Source organism: Cydia fagiglandana, chromosome 18 (assembly GCF_963556715.1).
Source record: "Cydia fagiglandana chromosome 18, ilCydFagi1.1, whole genome shotgun sequence".
NCBI lineage: Eukaryota > Metazoa > Arthropoda > Insecta > Lepidoptera > Tortricidae > Cydia > Cydia fagiglandana.
In genome coordinates, this window is record NC_085949.1 from 1891772 (window position 1) to 1918056 (window position 26285).

General features: G+C 38.4%; 2 protein-coding genes across 2 annotated transcripts; both read right to left on the bottom strand.

Moving 5' to 3' along the window:
• Positions 1–3824: 3824 nt before the first annotated feature.
• Positions 3825–8003, bottom strand: LOC134673376 (arylphorin subunit alpha-like). The gene is made up of 5 exons (XM_063531347.1): positions 7892–8003; positions 6912–7045; positions 5223–6050; positions 4939–5102; positions 3825–4727 (listed from the first exon to the last, which is right to left on the bottom strand). Exons 1-5 carry the CDS (start codon positions 7986–7988, stop codon positions 3833–3835), a joined length of 2118 nt encoding a protein of 705 aa, XP_063387417.1. The 5' UTR covers positions 7989–8003; the 3' UTR covers positions 3825–3832.
• A 3525-nt stretch (positions 8004–11528) lies between these two features.
• On the bottom strand, positions 11529–14908 carry LOC134673378 (arylphorin subunit alpha-like). The gene is made up of 5 exons (XM_063531348.1): positions 14792–14908; positions 14055–14188; positions 13023–13850; positions 12734–12897; positions 11529–12499 (listed from the first exon to the last, which is right to left on the bottom strand). The coding sequence occupies exons 1-5, from the start codon at positions 14877–14879 to the stop codon at positions 11605–11607; spliced, it is 2109 nt and encodes a 702-aa protein (XP_063387418.1). The 5' UTR covers positions 14880–14908; the 3' UTR covers positions 11529–11604.
• Positions 14909–26285: the final 11377 nt, after the last annotated feature.

Below are 26285 nucleotides of genomic sequence, written 5' to 3' on the forward strand. Positions count from 1 at the left end.
TTGATTGGCGCATCTCACACACAACTTACGAGAAACAAGAATTTATTACAACAATCATAAGTAATACATAGACAAAGGGTTAGGTAATACATATGTGGGTAGGGTAGAAAAGTGGTTTCAATCAATCGATGTTTGGAAGGGCGGCACCGTCGTCGAACCCAAGCCACCTAGCGGTGGACTTAAACCGGTGGCGTGTGCCTTGGATGCACATGCTGGTGGCGCGTATAACGGCGATACTGATCCTACATCTCAGCCAGCCCAGTATGGTGCTTAGAGAACGGTTCCACCGTTGAGATATGGTTTCTGCCGTATGTTTTATAAAGGAGGACATTCGGGGTTCATAAATGCTGTCAACACACAACTTACACTTCATTTCGCATGCACCAATCAGCGTGAGCGGTCTTCAAGGTCGTATCAAAATGAGATTAAAGCCGTAACAAGTTGTTAAACCCGAAAATTACATTGACAGATATAGCAATAGCGCTATAATATATACGTGGTGCTTTCCATTGAAAACGAAGCACTGGAAGTTCTGGCCCGGTCCCGGCCCGGTCTAGCGTGAGTCATCCTATAATACTCTAGTTCTTCTTCTTTTTAGCCCTTTTCAATCCTAGAGATGTAGGTCTCCTTCAATTTTTGCCACTCTGTTCTATGGGGCTATTCATAAATTACGTCATTTCAAATTAGGGGGGGTCTGGACATCGGATGATGGTAGCATGACGTAGGAGGAAATGGGGTCATTCGAAGCATGATTTTTGGATGTTTTTAGGGAGGGGGGTTCAAAAATCGTCAAAAATCGATGACGTCATTTATGGACAGCCCCTATCATGCCAACGCATTTTTTACTTTCCTACTGGGCGTGACCCCCCTCCCCCCTCTCCCCAAGGTTCCTCTACTCCACTCTACCAGCCTCTTGCACTATTAGCCGTAATGAACAATAATAATGCAAAATGATTTACTCCTGCGTTATTACGTCATTTACATTACACATCCTACTACAGCAAAAATAACGACTTAACAGTCAAATAATACCACACACACTTAAGCCCTTTTAATCTAACGCATACATTCACTTCTCACGCGAATTCGGTTCGAAGGACCAGTGTTGTAATGTCGGACGGATATCGACCTTATACCGCGGTGTTAAGGTTGCGGGTTGGACAGTTGTAAGCTGGTTAGTGATACACGTCATAGGCGCTTAAATGGAAAACCATTCGTGACAAGTGCACCATATCACCTGGAGCGTAGGATTATAGGCTAAGAGCTAACGTCGTAGTACGGTAGGTGTCGGTGGAGACAGATCATCCGCTCCAGATGCAACCCTGATACAGAGGGGCTACCGCAAAAACCGAAATTCGCAAATTGCGGGGATCTTTCTCTCTCACTCCAATGAGGGTGCAATTAGAGTAACAGAGAAAAATGCCCGCAATTTGCGAACCTCGATTTTCGCGGTTATAGCCCTGACCACGATCCTCAGACATGAGGGACCGACCAAAGAGAGAGAAGGTAGGTGTCGCTAGCCGCGACCATACAATTGATTTAACGCTCTTATTTTAATAGGACATTCTGACACAACATGAATTGTGTCGCTTAGTTTCAAATTATAGTAAATCTCAGCAAATATCGACCCTATTTCCTTTTCTTTTGAGTTTGAAGTTAAGAGACTCAATTTGAAATCAACATTAGTATCCTACCTCTGGTACTAATTTTCGTTGTTATAAATTGTATAAAAGAAATTGGAGAGATTTGTGTACAAATCTTCTACTCGTTATATTTTCGTTGTAGGTAGGCAGGTACACATAAATATAGTGGACACGTATAATATTTATGCACCAATGCACAGAATAAATAATAGTACTAGGTACAGAAGACTCACTCTCTAACAAAACGCGTCTGTTACGATCAGCACAGATATGGCCGCTAGGTGGCGACAGCGTCACGCGCGGCTTGTGGCTTTCCCCACAATTAGTGTGGAACGGATGTACTTTTAGCTACCTGTAGCAAAGCGACGAAATCGCGGAGTGAGCCACGCCTGACCAATGTGTGAAACAAAAGTCAAACGGTTTGGGTCTTTGAAACAAAATAATAAATTAAATCTACTAATTTAAATCAGCCGGAGCTCTTACTGAAATTTAAAATCGAACCGGTCCCAGCTCTTAGCCTATATCTATATCCTGCAGGTTTGACGCCGTGCGATTGTCGGCAGATACGTTCGTATTCCATCGAATACTAAAAACATAAATTCCATTTTTTTTCACTACACCGAATTCCGGACAGTGTTTTTCATTTTATTTCCTCTAATCTGAATAGCCGACTCGCTTTTGATCAAAAGCTTGAAAATACATGCAAATTTTTTTGCTGCTATGATAGATATACTCGTAAATCAAATAAAATAAAATTTGACGACCTGTGGTGAAGTTAGGTACGCATCGAAATCTACACGAACAATCAAATCGTTTGTGATTGTACGAGTTGATGTTTTTAGTTCTTTAGGTGACCGGTAGAGGCACTGTACAATTACTCCATACATTCTCGCTATTTCCATTTGCTGAACTCATGGTAAGAACACTGGCTTAGCGGTAAGAGCGTGCGACTTTCAATCCGGAAGTCGCAGCTTCAAACCCGATCTCGTACCAATGAGTTTTTCGCAACTTATGTACGAAATATCATTAGATAAATACCTACTGTTCAAGTGATGCGTATAGCTAGGTGGGCACTCGAACTATTATGCGAACATTACATTCATCGCTCAATATTCATGATGGTACAGTGATGTGAAAAGCAGAGGGAGCACTAATAATTGTTTCAGAACAATATACTCGGGACTAATACAATCGCGAATAAGAAAATTTCCTCCACTCATTTTTTTGCTACCCTGTATACTATTTACTATGATTTTTTAAAGAAAAAGCATTCATTCAATGTATTTCAAACTCGCCAACTGAACTATCTTTCCAAACAGTGCTATGACTATACTATATTGAATTTTCGTCTTGCCACTCCCGCGCTCGGTTTTAATCGAATACGCACCGATGATGAGCTCTCAATTATTCAGCATTATTGGTCCTTTATCGGAACTCTAGTTACTTTTATGAAGCCGATATTGTATTTAACTTTTAATACTTTACTGAGAGACATTACGTCGTCTTTATTGACGGCCGCCGACCCCACGGCAGTCCAAAAAAGCGAATTCTCGATGTTGTGAAAGCCGAAATGAGCGCAAACGGGCTCACAGGAGAAGACTCCCAGGATGCACAAAGTGGAGAAAGGCAAGTTGTAGGACAGCGGACCCTGACAAAGCTCAGGATAAAGGATGACTCCTGTCATAGAAAAGGAAGTCCCGGAAGCACCGGCCCGGACACAGCCCAGCAACGAGAGACATCCTATAATGGTAACATTCCATTTCTAACCGCAGCTGCACTACCGGTACTGAACGCGTCGCTGTCATTGTCAATTTCCATAGTAAAATTGACAGTAATGCAGCTGCTGTTAGAAATGGAATGTTAACATTAACGCTAAGTAAACGTTGGTAAAAGAAAAAGACTGACAGACAATTCATTTTGCATTATAACGGCACAGGACGAGGGATAACTCAGACTTATCTGAAATACTAAACTTGTTTAATAAGATAGGTATAGTAATATAAGGTCTTTGCTTGACCTAGTTAATGTGGAATTTGTGTTAAATTAGTTCATTGTTTTTTAAAAGCTTTCTATAGGAAAAATGAAATAATAATATTATATATTTTTTTATTATAATTAAATCACTTCATACATCTCAATAGCATCATATAATTACTTATAGCACCAGTTGGCTAGTTAATATATCTCTCTCAATGGTTTGGCACTTGGTTCTGGTAGTTAGGGTAGTAATCCTTAACGTTGTATAAATTGGCGTTCTCTTCTCCCTCGTGATAGATGAACACATCCTCGTAGTAGATGTTGGGCTGCTTGAAGTAAGTCTCGAACACGGGGCGGTCAAAGGGATAAGACATGGGCTTCATGTCAGGTGAGACAGCCTTGTACTCTTCCATCTCCTTAGGCAGAGGAGTGTAGGGGTAGACGACAACGTACAGCTGGAAGGGGAAACCACCCTTGGTACCCTTAGGCAGCATCATTCTCTGGGGCTGGTAAAAGAACTTCTCAGACATATCAAAAGGAACCTTTCCTTGTTTGAAGTATTTCAAGATATCCATTACAGACACTGAGTCCTCCTTGTACAGGGCGAAGTCGATGGAGCGGCGCTCGATCTTGTTCTGTCCAACAGTCAGCTTGTGCACGAACCAGTCAAGCTCAACAAAGTTCATCCAGTTGTCTTCAATGCTAAGAGGATAGCCATTGCTGTCGTATTTGGGACCCAGGAAGAACTTGATCACGGCGTCGGTGGCAACGTCGGATTTGACGTCGACGGTGACGGTGAAAGGCTTGTAGTTGAGACGGGGCTGACGGACGGTGTAAAGGGTAGGTTTGTCACCCTTGAACTCCTCAACCCTGTGGAAGATGTCATTGGTGATGTCGAAGTCGTAGGGCTCGAAGAAGGTGACCAGTTTATCGATCTTAACGTCGTTGATCTTGACTCCCTCGAAGTGGAGCTGGCTGTAGCTGTAAGGTTCCAGGTACTCTTTCCATTGTAGGATATAGTTCAGAATGCGGGCGTAGAACTGGTAGAAGACGGGGTCGCGCAGAGAGGTCTGGTAAAGCTCCAGAGCGCTGGGGAAGATGGTGTATCTGGAAAGACAATAAATCATTAAGAAATTTGTATCGTTCTTTCAGAAGTAATATAAGACATTTTAAATTTTGCAGCATTTGCTACATGTTATGTCTTTGATTGCAATTTTTGATGTAATGTTTTTGGTGGCTAAATAGACTACAATTTTTATGAATTGCTTTCTCGCTTGTCGTCATCCCACTAGTGTGTATAATTATTTTGATATCTTACTTGTCTACTGGCTCAGGAGTGCCAGCGAGGAGGTGAAGACCGATGATCTCGTAGAAACGTTCGTAGTTCTTGGGCAGCTTCTCGTACAGGTCGACGGTGGTGAACCAGTACTTGGTGACGAAGTCGATGGCCTTGGAGTTGCGCAGGTCAATCTCTTGGTTATACTGTAAAAGAATTAGTATTTGTAATACTAATAACAACACGCTTAAATGATCAAAAGTAGATATTATGCCATTGTAATAGGTTTAAGATAGGTTATAAGGCAAATTAGAAGTTATACTTACAGCCTTGAAGTGGCCTTGCTCCAAGTAGTACAAGAAGGACTGCTCGTAAGTAGTAAGGTAGTTAATGTACTGTTCATTTTCAATCTTGTTGATCTGATAGTATTCGTTTCTCGAGAAGAATGGATAGTAAGAGGACAGCTGGCAATAGTAACCGGTCTTGATGGGCTTGTACCACGAGAATTCAGGGATCTCTCCAAGTCCGTTGCTGAGACGGTTCAGGTAGTACTTAGCAATAAGCTGTTGGTAGCTGAAGTAGAAGATGTCTCCACGCATCTCTTCAAAGTGAGCGAGGCTGCTCTTGTTCCACCAGAAGGGCAAGAGAGTCTGGAAGTAGTAGTAGTAGGAATTCATGCCAATGTCCTCAGTAAAGTAGGAAAGCTTGTCCTCAATGCTGCCAGTCAACCAGGGGCTGGTGTAGTTGGAATAGAAGACGTATTTGCCGTTCTCGTGGTAGATTCCATGGTTGGCAGCATAGGCGGGGTCGATGGCACCGTTCTGCATCCTGGTACGGTATGCCTTCAGGAAAGTCTTGGTGTTGACGAAGTACTGAGGGAACATCTCGTATGGAGCCGGGAGCACAAAACTCTGGGTGTCGGGGCGTTGGTAGATAGCGATGTAGTAGGCGTAGAGGAACTGGCCATCATTGAAGTGCACGCGGGCGAAGGCGGCGGTCTTATAGAAGGTCTCGAAGTCCTTGGCGTAGTAGAAGAGCTTGAAGAGAGCGATAGCCTCCTCCCTCATCTCATCGTAGAAGACGGAGAAAGTCTTGTACTTGGGCATGAAACCGCTCTTGTAGTATAGCAGGAATTCCTCGACGGCCTTCTTGTTCTGAAATCGTAACGGTTGGTTAAGCAAAAAAATTTGTTAACAATTTAAAACAAAGCACTTTTAAACTCAGTTTGAGCACCACACCTATGTATTTATTTATTTATATAATTCAATTTTTATAAGTTAAACTTGAATATCCGATGTATGATCGGGATAAAATTTTATTTACTTATCATTTTAATGAAAATACAACAACAACAACACCGAAAAGCTTGATTAATTACCCAGTAATAAAATGGCCCAAGAAACACATATTTTTCATCACAAAAGATTTACTAAATTGTTTTTTTTTTAACAGTGATTATTGTTTGAAGTGAGCAAAACAAGTTAATAAAAGGAAATTTAAATTGAAACTGTGTATCTTGAAATGTACAACTACTGTTGCACTGAATGCACTGTTGTTGTTGTTGTTGTTGTGTGTGTGTGTGTGTGTGTGTTTTTTTTGTATGTGTTTTTAACTGCGTATCTTAAATTTTTTTAAATATACTTTTAATCCAGTAACTTTGTCGAATTTTGTAACCTGGCTCTTTTGCGTCAAATCCGGTAGTTCTGATTTTTTGCAGGCTTGTTTATGATGTTGGCCCAATGAATAATCCAAGTTTGTGACTTCGAGCGCCGAACGCAACTTTGTCAAAAATCGAATAAACCGCAATTTTTTTTAGATTTGGGCGATTATAACCCTAAAGTACTACTTTTTGGTAGTAACTTTCTAGGGCGTTTTTAAAGTAGACTAAATTTGCTACAATAAGACACTAAAATTGTCTCTGTACATCTAATATTTTCCGAAGATAAAGCCTTTCAAAATGTGAAAGGCTTTTGATAATGTTACTGTATTATTTTGGGAGAAACTTTTTCACTTACGGTGTAATTATCAATGTTAGCCTCGACATCGTATTCGTAGCCAAGCTTGAACCAGTCAGCGTCCTTTCTGTACTGTTCTATGCTCTCCAGAAGACGGAGGACTTTATATTGGCGCTCAACAAATTGAGCGTCAACTGTAATAAAAAATATGGTTATTAGAATAGAATATAATACATTTAAGTCACTTCATGGTTGGTTACATAGTCTCCTATGTAACCAACCATGAAGTAACCTCTCGGCTATGAGAGGAACGGACAAAAAAAGAATACTCAGCGTAATGTCACGGCAAGCTGCAGCGCTGATTTTCGGTAGGGACCTAACTTAAGACTAACAACACAACACAAAAAGAAGAAAAAACAAAACAACAAGTAAGTAGTGCCGATTATTTTAATTGCTGTAGTAAAAGTAGATTTAAAGACAAATTTTATATTTGTTAAGTAAAATATTGGCAGATTGAAAAGTCAATCATCATGACCTAAATTATTGAAAAGTATCCCGAATTTAACTTCCCTCTTTATTAAACCTTTGTAGATTACACTAAAGCTTTTGACAGAATAACCCATCCATCCATATCTACCGCACTACAGGACCAGGGCATTGATGCCACATATGTTCACTTTATCCGTAACAATTATGCCTCTAGCGTGACCAATATTAAACTGCAGTCTCCCGAACCCTCATTTAACATTAAGCTTAATATTAATGCAATACTTACATATCTAAAATGTATAAATGAGCGCTATCTCGCCAACAAACTTAAATCGCAGTTTGGCAAGGTATATAATTGTATCACAATTGTTATGTACCTACTTTACGATAAATTAATAAAAAAAAAACATTATGAATATAATGATAAGCATTTTATCGCAGTAAGCCCAGATCCGGGGTACTAACTTTTAAATTTTGTTAAATTAAGAAATTTATTTAATTTTAAAAGTAAATATTAAAAGAAAATTAATAAAAAAAAATAAAGCTCTTACCAGATTTCAGCTCCACTTCATATTTGTGCGGAACAGACGGACTCGTACCGGCCACCGCCAGGGCCACCAGACCAGCTAGGATCAGGACAGTCTTCATCCTTCCAGACAGACCTCAACTGTGCCCAACTGACACCAGGTATGGCTGTATATACCCGATGACCTTATCTTTTACCTAGCAATGTGTGTTTACGATTTTAAGTATCAGGTGACCTTTCTCCAATGTTTACAGTTTCGATTATCATCAAAATTGTCACCAGTGGAATATTTAAAACATTAAAACATTGTCTGAGCTCATCTGAGGGATCATGTCTTTAAAATATTTACATCACAAAAAGGTTACACTCTCTTGTATTTTAGTCGCTTGGCTTGGCGAATAAATTTAATTACAGGACATTTTTTACACAGATGGGCGACGATATATATAATATACAAATACTTATAGACAACATCCATATAACTCAGGAACAAATATTTGTGATGAACACACAAATAAATGCCCTTACCAGGATTCGAACCTCCTGCTTCGCAGGTAGGGTCACTACCGACTAGGCTAGGAGGTCGCCAAAATGTTTCGGGCCCGTCGGGGGTCCTTCTTCAGGCTCGATTGCCAGAGGCGGCTGCACTCTGTAGCTGAAGAAGGACCCCCGCTATTTAGTCGCTATTGGCGAAATGTTTCGGGCCCGTATGTTTCGCCAATAGCGACTAAACATACAAGTGAGTGCAACCGTTGTGATCTAAATATTTAAAAATATGTCTCACGAAAGTTTAATTCCGATCATGTCTTTCTAATACTTCGTTCGGTATCTTGTTGAACAACTTGCTGCCAATGACGATACAAGTCCAGACATCTCGGAAATAGATATGCGTATTTGCTCTTCTAAAGTGCTATGGCTTAGTAGGTATCACTTGTACATTTTTTTTAGTTTTTGCTATGAATGAAAGACTTTATGCTTAAACTCAAAATTCATTCGATGTTTTTATTACGGTAGAAGAAGAACAACAATCTCTTATGGCAGAAGTGTTGCAAAAGTGTCCATGTGTCAGCTAAAAATAATAGTTTCAAATCTCTCCAGAGTCGCTACTCTGGAGAGATTTGAAACTATTCTAGCGCTCTATAGTAGCTAAGAACGTAGGCCTTATTGACGGAGTAAATTTGAGTCGCTACTCTGGAGAGATTTGAAACTATTCTCGCGCTCTAGAGTAGCTAAGTTGCAGGCACCGTTGGAGGCAGATCATAAAGACCAGGTGTGAAGCATCCACATCCACCGATGACCACGATCCTCAGTCATGAGGAAGCGACCATAGAGAGAGAGTAGCTAAGAACGTAGGCCTTATTGGCGGAGTAAATTTGAGTCGCTACTCTAGAGAGATTTGAAACTATTCTAGCGCTCTAGAGTAGCTAAGAACGTAGGCCTTATTGGCGGAGTAAATTGCGCTGTCAATTATTTTTTTTATCAAATATTCTAGGCATTGTGTCGCCATCTATGGTTTTTGAACTGAATCTAGAGTCCAATAAAGTAATACGTGCAATTATGAACTTAATATGATTTGAACTGAAATATTTGTCAATTAAATTTACCTACTGTATACAGGATGATTCAGGAGACGTGAGCAGGACTAACACTGCGCATTTTGTAAATTATAAGCAACTGTTTCGTATCAGTATTAGTGAGATTGACGTTAATTTTGTACTAGTGTTGAAAAAAAAAATTTCAATTTATTTACGACACGCATGGTCGCCCTAAAATTAGAATACTAAACTACAGATATTCTGTGTCAAATTCAATGTCATCACTGTCATCACGGTCTGGTTACTTTTGAAAACTCGTATCTCACTAAGGTTTGACATTTTATTTCCTTCGTAAAAGAGGTTTTATGTTTATTAATTAGGTCTTGTAGGGTGACCATGATTGTAGAGAATTAAATTTGCCCTCACCAAAAAGTTGAAAAATAGGAAAAAGTGTAGTTGTTTTACCTAAATACGACGGAGATCGATCAATTATCAGTGACTGAGTGTGCAGGATTAGTCCTGCTCACGTCTCATGAATCACCCTGTATAATAATTGAATATTATAGTATGATTAAGTATATTTGCATGAAATAATGTATTTTAATTGGTATGTGTAATGTGTATACCTAAGCTCAAATTTAGCGTTCGAAACATAGCGTTCTCACATACTTTTTGTACCAACACTGTTACCTATGTTTACAAATAAATCATTTGACTTTGACTTTGGTATTCCTTACCTTAATATTCCTTACTGTTTGTTACTTTTAAAAATAAAGGAATGTCTCCTTTAAGTAAAATGAGCCAGCTTAAGGATTTAAGGTAGTTTCCCTCCAGGGCCCGACTTATCTTTCTATACTGTATAGTCCGCACAGCGTCCATGTTCGGTGCGGAGTCTGTTTAGTTGACACCATTCCTTCCTAGATGCTAAAAAGCCATTCGGCTTTTTGGTAGGGTCGTGGGTATTTAGGCTGGGGTTTGGCAGGTTGGATTGCCATTCATCTTTCCAAGCGTCTTTTATATTGAAGCGAGCTAAGCCGCGGATGGACAGACGGTCATGGCAAAACTGGAAGGGTTCCTAGTTCACTAGCTACATAACAGAACCCTAAAAAAGTGTATGAAATACATGATGCACGCGGATACTGTTAATCTAATAATTAAAAAATGTTTTATTAATTTCTTAATTGCTAAAGTTTAGTTAATTTAATTTTTATGTGTATTGTTTTACTTTGTCTTTTTTTATTTTGTAGTTTCACAGTGCCTTAGTTTTATACTACAATGCTGTGTTACTTATTTGATCAATGAATAAATTTTGTGTCCCATTTTACAGTTTTTTATTGTTTACAAATTACTACAGACCTGTCAATGAACAATAGACCTAATCTTCATTAAATTCCTTAAAATAGATGCCGATGACGTATGTTGCTTTCAAATTATGCGAAGTGCAAGTTTTGATGAGTGATTACTGATTTATGTTCTGCCATACGACTCATACAAGATAGTATAAAGACCGCTTTAAAAATATCAACCAACCAAAGAAGAGTATACGTCAAAAGATGGACTATATACGGTCTAAAACTATGAAAGAGCACCAAATGATGCTTTGGAAACCTGATCCTAAAAATTAAATCTCTGATGTCTCTCATATTGTTCATACTGCCTGAACTGTCCTGATGATCCATTAAAAGATTCCTTTAATGCTAATTAAAGACATTATTGAGCTTTAGAAAAGAAGTAAAGCACAAAGGAGATATCGCCAAATCCGCCAAAATTTACTTAAAACTAAGTCTTCTTTTACTGAAGTCCTAACAACATATTTCCAAGGAACTATAGCAGACATATTTACCGAGAATATTTTGATTATAGAAAATATTGATCTAACTTTGACCATTATTCTAAGAACAAAGATAAACTAGAAAATAGGAAACAAAAATGTGGGAAAGGCGGAAGCATATACTTGACAAGTTGCTTTGCCTTTCATTTATATCTAACCTACATGAGTTACATGCATGCCAAGTTTCATGCTTTCTTCCGGATTGGATTGTACTTTTGTTTGTTATGGGAAATGAGCAGGATTATTACTGATAGGCATCAGGTAGGTAAATAGTAAAACTATTTTGTATATTATTAATTTTTATTTATTATTAGATCATTTCATACAGTTCAATAGCATTTTAACTAGCACACCTTCGACGGTTTAACTCATTCAATGCTTAGGCACTTGGTTCTTGTAGTTAGGATAGTATTCCTTAACGTTGTATAAATTAGCGTTCTCTTCTCCCTCGTGGTAGATGAACACATCCTCGTAGTAGATGTTGGGCTGCTTGAAGTAAGTCTCGTACACGGGGCGGTCGAAGGGATAAGACATGGGCTTCATGTCGGGGAAGTAAGTCTTGTACTCTTCCATCTCCTTAGGCAGAGGAGTGTAGGGGTAGACGACAACGTACAGCTGGAAGGGGAAGCCACCCTTGGTACCCTTAGGCAGCATCATTCTCTGGGGCTGGTAGAAGAACCTCTCAGACATATCAAGAGGAACCTTTCCTTGTTTGAAGTATTTCATGAGCTCAGCCACAGACACAGAGTCCTCCTTGAATAGGGCGAAGTCGATGGAGCGGCGCTCGATCTTGTTCTGTCCAACAGTCAGCTTGTGTACGAACCAGTCAAGCTCAACAAAGTTCATCCAGTTGTCTTCAATGCTAAGAGGATAGCCATTGCTGTCGTATTTGGGACCCAGGAAGAACTTGAACACGGCGTCGGTGGCAACGTCCGACTTGACGTCGACGGTGACGGTGAAAGGCTTGTGGTTGAGACGGGGCTGACGGACGGTGTAGAGGGTAGGGTCGTTAGCCTTGAACTCCTCCACGCTGTGGAAGACGTCGTTGGTGATATCAAAGTCGTAGGGCTCGAAGAAGGTGACCAGTTTGTCGGTCTTGACGTCGCTGATCTTGACTCCCTCGAAGTGGAGCTGGCTGTAGCTGTAGGGTTCCAGGTACTCTTTCCATTGGAGGACGTAGTTTAGGATGCGAGCGTAGAACTGGTAGAAGACGGGGTCACGCAGAGAGGTCTGGTAAAGCTCAAGAGCGCTGGGGAAGATGGTGTACCTGGAAAGACAATCAATCATTAGTCAACTTGTACTAACCTTTCAGAATCGTTCAAAACATTTCAGCATATATGTAATGTTGCGTCTTTTATTGGCGATTTTGATGGGTAGTATGGGGAAGTTTTTATTTTATGATTAAATTATGTATTGTTATGCCATGAGATTGCTTTCTCTCTTGCCATCAATGCACAACTTGTGATGATATTGAGATACATTGGTATTTTTAATATCTTACTTGTCTACTGGCTCAGGAGTGCCGGCGAGGAGGCGAAGACCAATGATCTCGTAGAAACGTTCGTAGTTCTTGGGCAGCTTCTCGTACAGGTCGACGGTGGTGAACCAGTACTTGGTGACGAAGTCGATGGCCTTGGAGTTGCGCAGGTCAATCTCTTGGTTGTACTGTAAAGGAGTCAGAATTTGTAGTAAGAATAGTCATAGCAACACACTTAAGAGATCAAAATAGATATTATGCCATTGTAATAAGATTTAACATTGATTATAAGTAAATTAGGAGTTATACTTACAGCCTTGAAGTGGCCTTGCTCCAAGTAGTACAAGAAAGACTGCTCATAAGTAGTAAGGTAGTTAATGTACTGATCATTGTCAACCTTGTTGATCTGGTAGTATTCGTTTCTGGAGAAGAAGGGATAGTAAGAGGACAGCTGGCAATAATAACCGGTCTTGATGGGCTTGTACCACGAGAATTCAGGGATCTCTCCAAGTCCGTTGCTGAGACGGTTAAGGTAGTACTGAGCAATAAGCTGTTGGTAGGTGAAGTAGAAGATATCTCCACGCATCTCTTCAAAGTTAGTGATGCTGCTCTTGTCCCACCAGAAGGGGTAGAGAGTCTGGAAGTAGTAGTAGAAGGAGTTCATGCCAATATCCTCAGTAAAGTAGGAAAGCTTGTCCTCAATGCTGCCGGTCAACCAGGGGCTGGTATAGTTGGAATAGAAGACGTATTTGCCGTTCTCGTGGTAGATGCCGTGGTTGGCAGCATAGGCGGGGTCGAAATCACCGTTTTGCATCTTGGTACGGTATGCCTTCAGAAGAGTCTTGGTGTTGACGAAGTACTGAGGGAACATCTCGTACGGAGCAGGGAGCACGAAGCTCTGGGTGTCGGGGCGTTGGTAGATAGCGATGTAGTAGGCGTAGAGGAACTGGCCATCGTTGAAGTGCACGCGGGCGAAGGCGGCTGTCTTGTAGAAGGTCTCGAAGTCCTTGGCGTAGTAGAAGAGCTTGAAGAGAGCGATAGCCTCCTCCCTCATCTCATCGTAGAAGACGGAGAAAGTCTTGTACTTGGGCATGAAACCGCTCTTATAGTACAGCAAGAACTCCTCGACGGCCTTCTTGTCCTGTAATCAAAAATATTATATCAATATAAAATTCAAATGGTCTTGTTAACAATTCAAATCAGAGCGGTTTAAGACTCAGCTTCACTTAAAATAAAATTGAATTTCGGTTTCGGTTTTGTTCTGAAAACCAAAAATTGATTTATTAACATTGGGTCCATTTATTACATAAAATCAAGTTCACAGGGGTAGAAACTTGTTACTTACGGTGTAGTTGTCAATGTTAGCCTCGACATCGTATTCGTAGCCAAGCTTGAACCAGTCAGCGTCCTTTCTGTACTGTCCTATGCTCTCCAGAAGGAAAAGGACTTTCTCTTGGCGCTCGATGAATTGAGCGTCAACTGTAATAAAATAAAAAGAAATAAAACACTGCACGATATCAAATTTAAATAATTTACAGTGATATTAAGTGCAAAATGTACTCAGAACGTACTTGAATCTAAAATTACAAAAAGGGAATTTGAACCCGTTGGTCCTACCGCGAACCACGTTCGACGTTACCTCTCTGTCGCAATTGTAAATTCGTACGTGAGTGTGACAGGGAGGCAGCACGTCAAACGTGGTTCGCGGTAGGCCCTCAGAATCATTTGGTTTTAAAGACAGTCGTTTTAGTTTTTGAGGAAGCAAGTCTATTTACAGAAGAACTTAAACAAATAATTTCTCATTTTGAACAAGCCGTCTGCTAACGAAGTTACGGTTTTTGAAATAAAATGAAAACATGATATGTAATTAAGGTTATCACAGAATTGTATTAGACGTGATCAAGTACATTTTGAAAGATCACTGTAGTGACTACTGAGTAGTCTAAGGGTAGGTCAATGTACCTGAGCGGTCAGCTCAAATCTTCTCTGAGGTGATGAATTTTGAATTTCTTTAGAAAAATTTTGAAGCATATTTAGTTGCAAAGTGAATTTCAAGTAAATTATTAAAAATAAAGCTCTTACCAGATTTCAGCTCCACTTCAGATTTGGGCGGAACAGTACCGGCGACCGCCAGGGCCACCACAGCAGCTAGGATCAGGACAGTCTTCATCTTTCCAGACAGACCTCAACTGTGCCGGAATCACTCCAGGTATGGCCTTATATACCCGATTCGTCACTTTATCTTCTACCTAGCAACGCTATGTTTACGAATATTACTATCGGGTGACCTTTCGCCTATGTTTACAATTTCGACTATCTTCGTAGATAGCCGAAATTGACTGCAATGGAATAATTTTGTAGTTGGAGGTAAACATTCCGTTACCTCATCACGGCGAAGACGAAAATGAAAGGAAGGGCACGTGGATTAGGATCGTCTTAGATTATTCTGCATTTTGCTATAGATGCTGTCTAGCAAAAGTGTGTCAACCTACATTGTTAACTTTAAGCTTAATTTATTTTGTTGACATCTATTGCAGAATGAATGTGGATTAAAACATTATTGCTTATCTATATTTTATAGTACGATATAATATAAGATTACTAAATTTTAGGTATAAATTATGGTAATTTTTTGAAGTTAGCTAAAAGATATCCCTCATAGGGGTATGGATAAGTTTGCCTGTTTTCTTTTCCATAACATAAACAGCATGTTATGTTTGTTAAATAAATAAAGTCATTTATTTATTATATGTAAATATCCATTAATCGACTTGGTAACTTTATTAAAATGTCACTGACATTCGTGTGATCATTTTGTATATATTTTAAAATACCTAAATAACATAGTTTTCAGGTAAATTATATTTTTTTGTGTATATTCAAAATATTATTTATTGTTAAATATCTAAGTGACAAAACAAAACCACAACAATAAACAACGTTAGATAACTGCCTGGTAGGTCTTATCGCTAAAATAAATCTAATTGCTGTAATTGACCCTTGTAAAGTCAGCTAAAATTTAATTATGCTATTCATCATTTCAAAAAAAATCGTTTTGGATTTTTCACTGTAACACTGTTTTACATTACCTTTCTAAATGTGGTATCAAATGGTATGAGAATTATCTTTCACTTGTCACTATCACTCACTGCTACATACTGCTGTTCCACAATGATCACAACACAACACTCGAAATTTTCATTAATTCGTTGGTCCATCTTGGCGCACCAGGGTGCGCGCCTGGGCCTGGTTTCTATATTCGAATTTTTAAACCCCATCGACCATGATTATCTAGTGTTGTCAACTCTGGGCTCTTGCAGATGTTCTTACATCTGATTATACAAGCCGAGTCCTCTGACTAGGTCCAAAGATGCGCTATCTGAATCGTCGGCAAATCCAAAATCACAAGAGACATTTTAACTTTATGTGTAATAAAAGAAAATACACGCTCAAAGGAATGTCCTTCCGCATACATATGCTATGTTACGCTATGCGCTATATGGTCTCACCGTCCGATATATTAGGAGTTCACAACTGACATCAATATACCTGCTCCGTGCCTGTGACAGACAGTGTTCCTTTAGTGTGCGTCCTTTCATGTTGATTTACTGATTAAATCTACACTTTTCCTACAAGCCATGTGCTCTGTTCACAGCCAATACAATATTAAAGTAAAAACAAAGCATATCCTATTATAAATGTAAGCATATCAATAGAAAATGATGCAATTTTTCCAATACTTGCTAAGGATTAAACTTCGGGTATCAATAATTAATAAACATTAACAGCTTCTGTTGAAAAAGGCGTCATGTGCCAGGGTAATGTAAGAAATTTACTCTCTTTTTAAATTAACGGCTTACATTGTAACAGTATGATACATGAAAGATAATGAAATATTTCGTCTACAATTTTCTTTATGGTATCAGTTCAGTTGACTTTGAGACTTTTGAGCGTAGCATGCTTCGAATTTTGTCCGAATCCGGATATACGCTCCGATATTGCCTTTTATAGTGTCACGATAACTACATACATAGGATATCGTCTAAAGCCGGATTAATAAAAACAAGTACAATTTACGGAGATACATACAAAAATATATTTCTGCATTTTCTTAAGAGGAGCTGGATTAAATTGTGACGTCTCTGTCTTCGTTTCTCATACTAACTCCATAGTAATAAATAATTTCTAACGTTTCATAAAGAGTAGCTGATTTGACTCTTTAGTACCTACATTTACAGTGGCCTATTAAGACGGGGCTGACCACGTTTAGCCATGGAGTGGTTGTCAGGGTGCCACATAACTTGATTTGGATGGAAATATTGGGGATCCTGATCAAGTCTCGACAGCAGACAGGTGGGCGCTTTTACTTTATAAACAAAGAGACCAATTCAATCTTACAATCTAACATCAAACATGGGGGTATCAACCCCCAAAACACAAACACAGTCACACACAAACACAGTCTAAAAGTATTAGTGTCTAAATGCAAAGGCCTAAGGCCGTGATCCGCGTAGGGCCGAAGGACCAGAGCGTCCATCAGAGCGCGCTTCCTGCAACTTGTCCAAGTGTGTTACGGCGCGATTCGGGAAGTGAATTAGAGATTAACTAGATACGATATAGTAAAGATATTGTGACGTCCCGCGGGTAAAGGTATCTTATAGCGGTTGGCGCTTACCCTATTATTAACGTCGCTCCAATATTATTTCGGCGCTATGCGACGTAAGCGCCAGCCGCCATAAGGTACGTGGGACGTCACATAACTTTACTATTTCATATCTAGTGAATCTCTAATTCATTTCCCGTTAATATCGGTAGGGCCGTAGGCCTGAAGCGACCGAGAGAGTCGCGCCTTTAGAGTTTAAACACAGAACATGTAGTATTATTTTATTATTTTTGCTTGTATGTACATTCAAAGTTAACGTGTAAAAGTGCTGTTGTGGCCTATACTACAGTAACTTTGTCGAATTTTGTAACCTGACTCTTTTGAGTCAAATCCGGTAGTTATGATTTTTTGCAGACTTATTCATGATGTTGGCCCAATAAATAATCCAAGTTTGTGACCTCGAGCGCCGAACGCAACTTTGTCAAAAATCGAAAAATACGCGAACATTTCGGTTTTCTTTTAGATTTGGGCGATTATAACCCTAAAAGACTAATGTTTCATAGTACCTTTTCAGGGCGTTTTTATAGTAGACTAGATTTGCATCATTAATAAATAAAAATAAATAAAATAAAAAAGCCTTTAATTTCTCAACATCGTTACACAAAAAAATGATAATTTACAAAATAAATAAAGATTAAAAGAATGTATGAGACCCCTTTTTTATAGGGTATAGGCCTCCTCCAAGGTTTTCCAGAGCTCTCTGTCTGAAGCTGTCGTTATCCAGTTTGGGCGGGCGACCGCCCTGAGGTCGTCTGACCAGCGCGTTTTTGCTATTTGCTACATTACGACACTAAAATTGTCTCTGTAGATCTAATCGTTTCCGAGATAAAGCCTTTCAAAGTTTATAATAAGTATGCACTTTTGTCTCAGGCGATGCCGCTTGGCACGATTGTTCCTAAGGTCAAATAAAGCTGATTTGGCCAGGTAGCTCGAGATGCGTAGGTACCTAAAATGCGTACTGCGTAAGTCAAAGGTTGAGCGCCGCCCAGTGCTGAAGACCAGGAACGTCCGACAGGTGTGTTTCGGTCGTGTTTTAAAATATCGCCATTCTTTGCGAATTTTGTACTTTCCGCACTTGTATCGTTAATACCTAACTATTACAGTACAATATGACGCTACTTTATCGCTCTTGTGCGGTAATCAGCACTTTACGTGCTTACCGGCCCGTAACAAAAACGTTTCTTCAAACAGAATTGTCACTTTTGACACTGACATAATTATCTAATCAATATCGTATCTTGATGTAATATTTGACGTATTTTAAAGTTTGAATCAGATCGTATCGCGTATGTCTTAAATTTAAAGAGTTTAATATTAATATTTTAATAGTACATTACTACAGAGGCCGGGACAAAAGGGGTTGCCGGCCGAAGACATATAGACGGCCGAGCGAAGCGAGGCCGGATAGGTCTGAGCGCGGGCAACCCCATTTCCCGCCGAGGTATGTATAGTGCTTTTCTCAAACATGCAATGAAATAAATAAAATAAAAAATCCACGAAACCCAAGTTTTATTTATAGAAAAAACTAAAAGTAAACTACACCCAAAATATAACTAAACACGTACCTATATCTTTATCACGCGTATGTTTTACACGAGTCGTGTATTTTTACTACCCGTATATTTTCATGTATCTTTGATTTTTTCGCCTTGTATCCGTCTGACTGTCGTTTTCGTCACATAAGTTTACATAGTCTTTCATGTTGATATCATGTTTCACATACATCGTTGCTTTATGCATGGAGAAAATAAGTATAATTTCCACAGTGTTCACGATTTTGTAGTTACTTTCATTTCTTTAAAATATGCCACAAAACTGTTTCTAATAAACTGTAAGCCATTTTTCTTAGATTCTAAAATAATAAAATTGCCATAAGCAACCATATAGATACTTCGTCTTTGACTTGGCGGCAGACGCAGCAAGTTATTTAAAATCAATTCTGGTTACGCTGCCAATTCCAACTCCTACGATTACAATTAAAATAAATTTCATTATTTTGTCGGGACTCATATTAAAGTAAAAAAAATCAACAACGCACCATAAATCCAATAAAACATAAATACAGAATGAAAATTTTTCAACTTTGCCTCCATAACAATTTAAAAAAATAACTACGCGTGTTTGACTAGACCTTTTTACCGCTAACGTTTAGATGAAATATTTTAAATGTATTTATTTGTGTAGTTAAATTTATAATTTAAAATTACAGAATTTGATTAATAATGTATTATTTATTAAGTTCATGTTGATTTTATACAAATAAAACTGCAAATTGTAGCAAACATTGTTTTTTGTTTTTTTTTTATAGGCGTAGTGGCAGAGTGTCATTACGAACCATAAAGCAAATACTGCCTCTAGTTTTTTTTTAATGGCTGAATGCCACGATGCTGTGTCACAAATATCTGTGAAATGGAAATTAAAAAAGAGGACTTTGCCGGCCTAGGCCTGCAAGATTTGTATGAAATTCCATTAAATACCTCTTGTCCTAGCCGAACCTGAAACGTCATACTTCGCAGCCTATTATAAGGAACATAACATCAATATTTCATTGCATGTTTGAGAAAAGGGTATCCCACCAAAAACATAAATGTAAAAAAGGAGAGCCAAGTTCAATACAAAAATTATGCTTGGCTGTGGGGCTCGCCGCAAAAAGAATGGAGATCTAAATGAGTGCCACTGCCAAGTTCTATGCAAAATCCAAATATGTATTTATAGGAACAAAATAACATTATAAACAAGTATTAAACTCTATTTCTTTGCTTTATTGGATACCTATAACAGCAATTGTTATAGGTATCCAATAAAGCAAAGAAATAGAGTTTAATACTTGTTTATAATGTTATTTTGTTCCTATAAATACATATTTGGATTTTGCATAGAACTTGGCAGTGGCACTCATTTAGATCTCCATTCTTTTTGCGGCGAGCCCCACAGCCAAGCATAATTTTTGTATTGAACTTGGCTCTCCTTTTTTACATTTATGTTTTTGGTGGGATATCAATACTTTTTGTAAAGAAAACTAGGCAGGTATTGAGATTTAATGTTTTTTCTTGTGTTTCCGCTGTATGGTTTTTACTTCTGTTCTTTGTATAATTATGTGGTACCGCGCGCCGCCGACGACACACCGTTGGCCGGTTGTTTAGAGCGTATTAAAAGTTTTTTGTATGGGGACACCACTTATTTTTTGACTAAACTTTATTTTAATATAGCAAATATAATAATACATATATTGGGGTAGTTTCAAATATCCGCTTGTAGCGGTTCCAACGCTACAATAAAAAAATATTTTTTTGTATGGGGACCCCCCCTATTTTTTAACATTTTTTATATTTTTAGATTTTTTCCTACGCTTACACACAATAACCGAGCTGGATTCCAAATTTCATCCTTCTAGGTCATCTGGAAGTAGGTTAGGTTTAGGTACTTATATGTCAGTCCCAATAAAAAGTGGTTTTTTTGTATGGGGACCCGCCCTATTTTTTAACTTTATTTTATTTTTAGATTTTTTCCTACGGTTACACACAATAACCAAGCTGGATTCCAAATTTCATCCTTCTAGGTCATCTGGAAGTAGGTTAGGTTTAGGTACTTATATCAGTCCCAATAAAAAATGGTTTTTTTGTATGGGGACCCCCCCTATTTTTAAACTTTATTTTATTTTTAGATTTTTTCCTACGGTTACACACAATAACCGAGCTGGATTCCAAATTTTATCCTTCTAGGTCATCTGGAAGTAGGTTAGGTTTAGGTACTTATATGTCAGTCCCAATAAAAAGTGGTTTTTTTGTATGGGGACCCCCCCTATTTTTTAACTTTATTTTATTTTTAGATTTTTTCCTACGGTTACACACAATAACCAAGCTGGATTCCAAATTTCATCCTTCTAGGTCATCTGGAAGTAGGTTAGGTTTAGGTACTATAAGTCATAAGTCAGTCTTAAAATTTACGACTTTTTGACCTTCATACCTTTATAACCGTTTGAGCTAGCTTCATGAAATTTGGGCTTCTAGATATCCTTATGGATATAATTAAACACACGTAGTTTTATGTGTTTACGTCAAAGATGTTTTGAGTTATAGAAGGGTCAAAAGTGGCACCAAGTGGTTCGTGTAATATTACACTCGGCGCTGGCTAGCCAGTTCCTTTGCTTGAACTTGGCTTGACACGCTGCCGCGTGTCTAGATTTGTCTCATCCACTGCAAAAAATCCATACTGCCCTAGATTGAAATTAAGGATTTACGTACCGCATCATCTCTGAAGCTTACGTTTACACCTAACACACCGACCGGAAAAACAACCGGACAAGTGCTATTCGCACTCGCCCACCGAGGGTTCCGTACTTTTTATTATTTGTTGTTAAAGCGGCAACAGAAATACATCATCTGTAAAAATGTCTACTATCTAGTTATCACGGTTCATGAGTTATTAGCCCCCCCCCCCCCACATCTAGCGTCTTTCGAGCGTCGGCGTCTACAACTGTATGGCCGCGCTCGACGCAACGTCGACGCAACGTCGACGCAACTGCGCAGCGACGTCATTTTCCATAGCGCTGACCAGACGCCGACAGACGCCGACGCTCGAAAGATGCTAGATGTGGGGGGGGGGGGGGCTTAGATATAGCCTGGTGACAGACAGATGGACAGACGGTCAGACGGACAAACAGACAGACGGACAGACGGACAGACGGACAGATGGACAGTGGAGTCTCATTAATAGGGTCCCGTTTTTACCCTTGGTGTACGGTACCCTAAAAATACACGTGCGAATAGGTAAATCTAAACTCGTATCGATTTAAAACACTTCCTTTAAATGTGTTTTAATTTATCGCCACTCATTGAGAATTTTCTACTTAATGCATTATTAGTAGTAACGTAATGCACTATTAATACATACTCATAATTGGCTATAAAGTTATTATTGCACTTTTAAGTTAACATTCTTTGACCTTTTAAGATAAGTATAATCAGTTCACTTGAAACGGATACTAACAATACTAACATTATCTTTTTTGTTATCAAAAGAAAACTTGTTTTTTTTATTTAATTGCATTAGGTACCTAATTAAGTAGTTGTTTATATGAGTAATGTGACGCACAGTCATATTTATTTTGTACGGTATTTTAATAAATTTTGAATAAATATGTTAGGGACAATCTTACACAAGTTGACCTAGTCCCATAGTAACCTCAATTGGTTATGGGTTACAAGCCGACATAATTATAATAATATTATATTAAACCTAATGGATAGAATATATATCTTAATACTTAAATAGATACATAGAAAATATCCATAACTCAGAAACTACTACAATAATATTATAAGATATAAAATTATACTACAAGAATTCAATACCTAGGTGCTACAATAATTCTTCCTATTTACAAGAACCAATATGATAAACATAGGTAGTCCGTAATAAGTAGAGATGCAACGGATAGTTGTTTGGCCGGATAACGGATACCGGATATTCGGCCTGACCATTGGCCGAATATCCGGTATCCGGCCGCCGAATATTCGGCCGGCGGAACTATACCTACATTTCGATTTTTAACACAGGTAACAAGGTGAAATATTATAACTTATAACTTGTCATTTATTTATTTAGATACCACTGGAGTGACGAAGCCCAAAAAGACCTGTCCGCCCTCGGAATACCCAACTGGCGCGAAGTGGCGCAGAATAGGGCAGAGTGGCGCTCTCTTGTGTCAGAGGCCAAGATCCTTTTTGGGTCACTGGGCTTCTTGGGTACCTAGTGGCCAAATCTAAAAAACACAAGAAACGGTCATAAGTATTATAAATCGCGTCAAAGATCGAATTTAAGTTTTAAATCAACTAATCAGACTTCAGAATCAGCCGATACGGGCTCCAACGGCAATTCTCAATATTACTTTCAATACATTTCATATCATTTTATTATGTAAATATAAATCAACCTTGATTACAATAGCATAAATTTTAATTTTCAATAACATGTAAGAGAGAGAAACAAGAAATTGAAATATGACGAAGAGTAATCCGGAGGTTAAATTCGTACTTAATTTTACAAATTGTAGGATTACGATTGCATGAAAATGAGTGTAATTTGTACTGAAGTAACTAAGATACAGATACATTTTAAAGTTCACTTTTAAAACTAAAAATTTAAGTAACTTATAACATTTTTACTTAGCTTCACTGCGTATGTATATCTCGTTGGATACATACTGCCGTATTCGAACTTCAAGATATTCACAAGAGACTACACGTACTAGATCCATTCTAACTAGTTCTCTTTTGCAGCGCAATTCGGGCAACCAATGTCACTTTTACCTTAGATAGAGTAAGATATCTATTAGATGTGAATTGGATCTCTAAGTCATATCCTGTGGAAATCGTTCAAGAGTATCTCCAGAATCGCGCAAATGTTAAATTTGATCTTAAACATATCGTTATCGTATCTTGGTGATGTCTAAAAGATGTCTAATAGATGTCTATTTCAAAATCCGAATCGGGCCCATACACACTTGTGTCTTGTAGGTAATTTACTTGAACCACTTCCCGGTGTCTGATTTGGTTAAAATATATTATGCAGTACCAAAATCCGTAATTTCGATTACAACGCAATATTATAAAGCCGAGCTGTACCGCTAGCACTACTTTTGCCATTGACACACTCGCTCACGTCGACGTATATTACTTTCTACAGTTTCTAAACATCTCGCTAGCACTAATATGCGAGTACGAGCGAGATACATAGAAAGTAAGTTAGTTATTACGTAGACTCGAGCGAATTTGTCAATGTGTAAACTGGTGGTAGCGGTACTGATCTGATGATGCAGCCAAAGAACACGTCAATGGAAAACAAACGCATCGAGTTTAGGCTTATTAGCGCACTTGCACCATCCCACTAACGCGGGGTTAACCGGTTAAACTTGGAATTACCATGGTTACCAGTACAATTTGACACTGAGTCAACGGTTTAACCGGTTAACTCCGAGTTAGTGGGATGGTGCAAGTGGCGCTTAGAAAGGTCTCGAGAAGTGATAGACATGCAGATGAGAAGTACAGTCAGCAATAAAAGTGTGTAACACAAAAAAAATACCGTTGTTTATATAATATTTACTCATAGTAGCGGAAGCAGTTATAAAGTTGACCCAAAATTTTTTTATTAAGCTATGAGCTTCATCACATATGTTCCTTGAGTAATTCTAAGCATTTCAAGCCTGGGAGGCAATAAGAAATGTGCGTCTACTCGGATTTGTAATGGATTCAAACTTTCAACCCCTTTTTAACCCTGTTAGGGGATGAATTTTACAAAACGCTGAAATTACTTTTCCTGTATTTTAGTAATATCCCCAAATACAAAGATTCAAGTCCCGCGTTCGAAAAATTTTTTGATATCCATACAAACTTTCAACCCCCTTTTCACCACCTTAGGGGATGAATTTTCAAAAACGCTGAAAATTAGTTTTCTTGTATTTTAATAATATATCGTTTTACGAAGTTTCAAATTCCTAGCTTAAAATAAAACTTGAACCCCATACAAACTTTCATCCCCCTTTTAACCCCCTTAGGGGTTGAATTTCTCAAAATCGCTTCTTATCTCTTGTACACTTTATAAATGTAATCTAGTGTGCAAATTTCAACTTTCTATCTTTTATAGTTTCGGCTCCGCGTAGCAAAAATCTCCAACCAAATTTTTCACCTTTTTACGTTATTCTTGTAAAATTACTATGAAACAAAAAAAACAAATATCAGCAATGAATTCTACGTCTTTGGTTTATACGAAAATGATACCAAACTTGCCCTAGTACCCACCAGGATCAGAATAGATTTTATTTAAAGATGACGGGTGGCGGCCGTCTTTGTACCCCACCCTCCCCCCCCCCCCCCACCCCAGGCTAGAAATGCTTAGAATTACTCAAATATCAGATGTGATGAAGCTCATAGCTTAATAAAAAATTTTTGGGTCATGTATGGCAGCGATACATAACTGATTCCAGTATAGTACAAAGTGGAATAGAATCATCATTAAATGAATTAAATTTGATCACAGCAAGCCACAAGTCAAAGGAAAAATAATTATAATCGCGAATAGAAGCTAACTAACTTTATAAAAACATCACAAAAGCAATACAAGCTATCTTACCAACTTATAGAATCTACAAAACAAACCAATTCCAACTTTAAATCAATTTCATTAAGAGTCAAGACAAATGAACAGATAACGCGGTCATGATTATCAAAACAAAAGTCAACGTGCGCTTGATACGATGAACCTCGGCTGTATTTTGTTTATAAAATTCAATTTAGAAACCGCAAAACTAACTTTGCAATTTTAAGACAAGTTTTGCAAGGGAAAATAAAGAGGTTTCATTTGTATTACAAAAGGAAACCGCAAAATCGAAACAAAAGAAAATGGCGGGTAACGAATAGTATTAATGGCGACTTTCCCCAATTTTTGGGGAGAAAAATAGATTTATAACGTTTTATTATATAAAGGCACCGGGAATTAACATTCTTTACGTCGCTCGGTCAATAAAGTTCGAATCGCTTAAATATGTTTTATGAGCATTTCTTTCCTGATCACGGCAGTAAAAATAACTCAATTTTAGAAAAATCTTTAGTAGCGCCCTTCTTTCTACTGATGGTACTACCTACTAATTCGACATTTTATCAAAACTAACTGTATAGTACTATTTTAGTAACAACTTAGCTTTTATTAGGTATTTATTGTATACAATGATGTTGTACACTTAAAAAAGGAATAAATAAATAGGTAGGTAATGGCCTGGAAATCATTCTCAACGTCAGCTTGAATGATTCCCAGTGGTCTCAATCGTCACTGCCCATCCGATATGGTGGTCTCGGGATCCGTCGAGCGCAGGATGTCGGACTAGTGGCATTCATAGCCTCCGCTCACGCTTCCATG

What these genes read in the sequence shown, in the direction of transcription:
- LOC134673376 (XM_063531347.1), bottom strand. Translation starts at nt 7,988, where the DNA reads ATGAAGACTGTCCTGATCCTAGCTGGTCTGGTGGCCCTGGCGGTGGCC. An exon ending in TGAAGTGGAGCTGAAATCTG is followed by an intron (nt 7,046 to 7,891) that starts GTAAGAGCTTTA and finishes TTTTTATTACAG; the next exon opens with TTGACGCTCAATTTGTTGAG. An exon ending in CTAACATTGATAATTACACC is followed by an intron (nt 6,051 to 6,911) that starts GTAAGTGAAAAA and finishes TTACGATTTCAG; the next exon opens with AACAAGAAGGCCGTCGAGGA.
- LOC134673378 (XM_063531348.1), bottom strand. Translation starts at nt 14,879, where the DNA reads ATGAAGACTGTCCTGATCCTAGCTGCTGTGGTGGCCCTGGCGGTCGCC. An exon ending in TGAAGTGGAGCTGAAATCTG is followed by an intron (nt 14,189 to 14,791) that starts GTAAGAGCTTTA and finishes ATTTTATTACAG; the next exon opens with TTGACGCTCAATTCATCGAG. An exon ending in AGCAAGGCCACTTCAAGGCT is followed by an intron (nt 12,898 to 13,022) that starts GTAAGTATAACT and finishes ACTCCTTTACAG; the next exon opens with TACAACCAAGAGATTGACCT.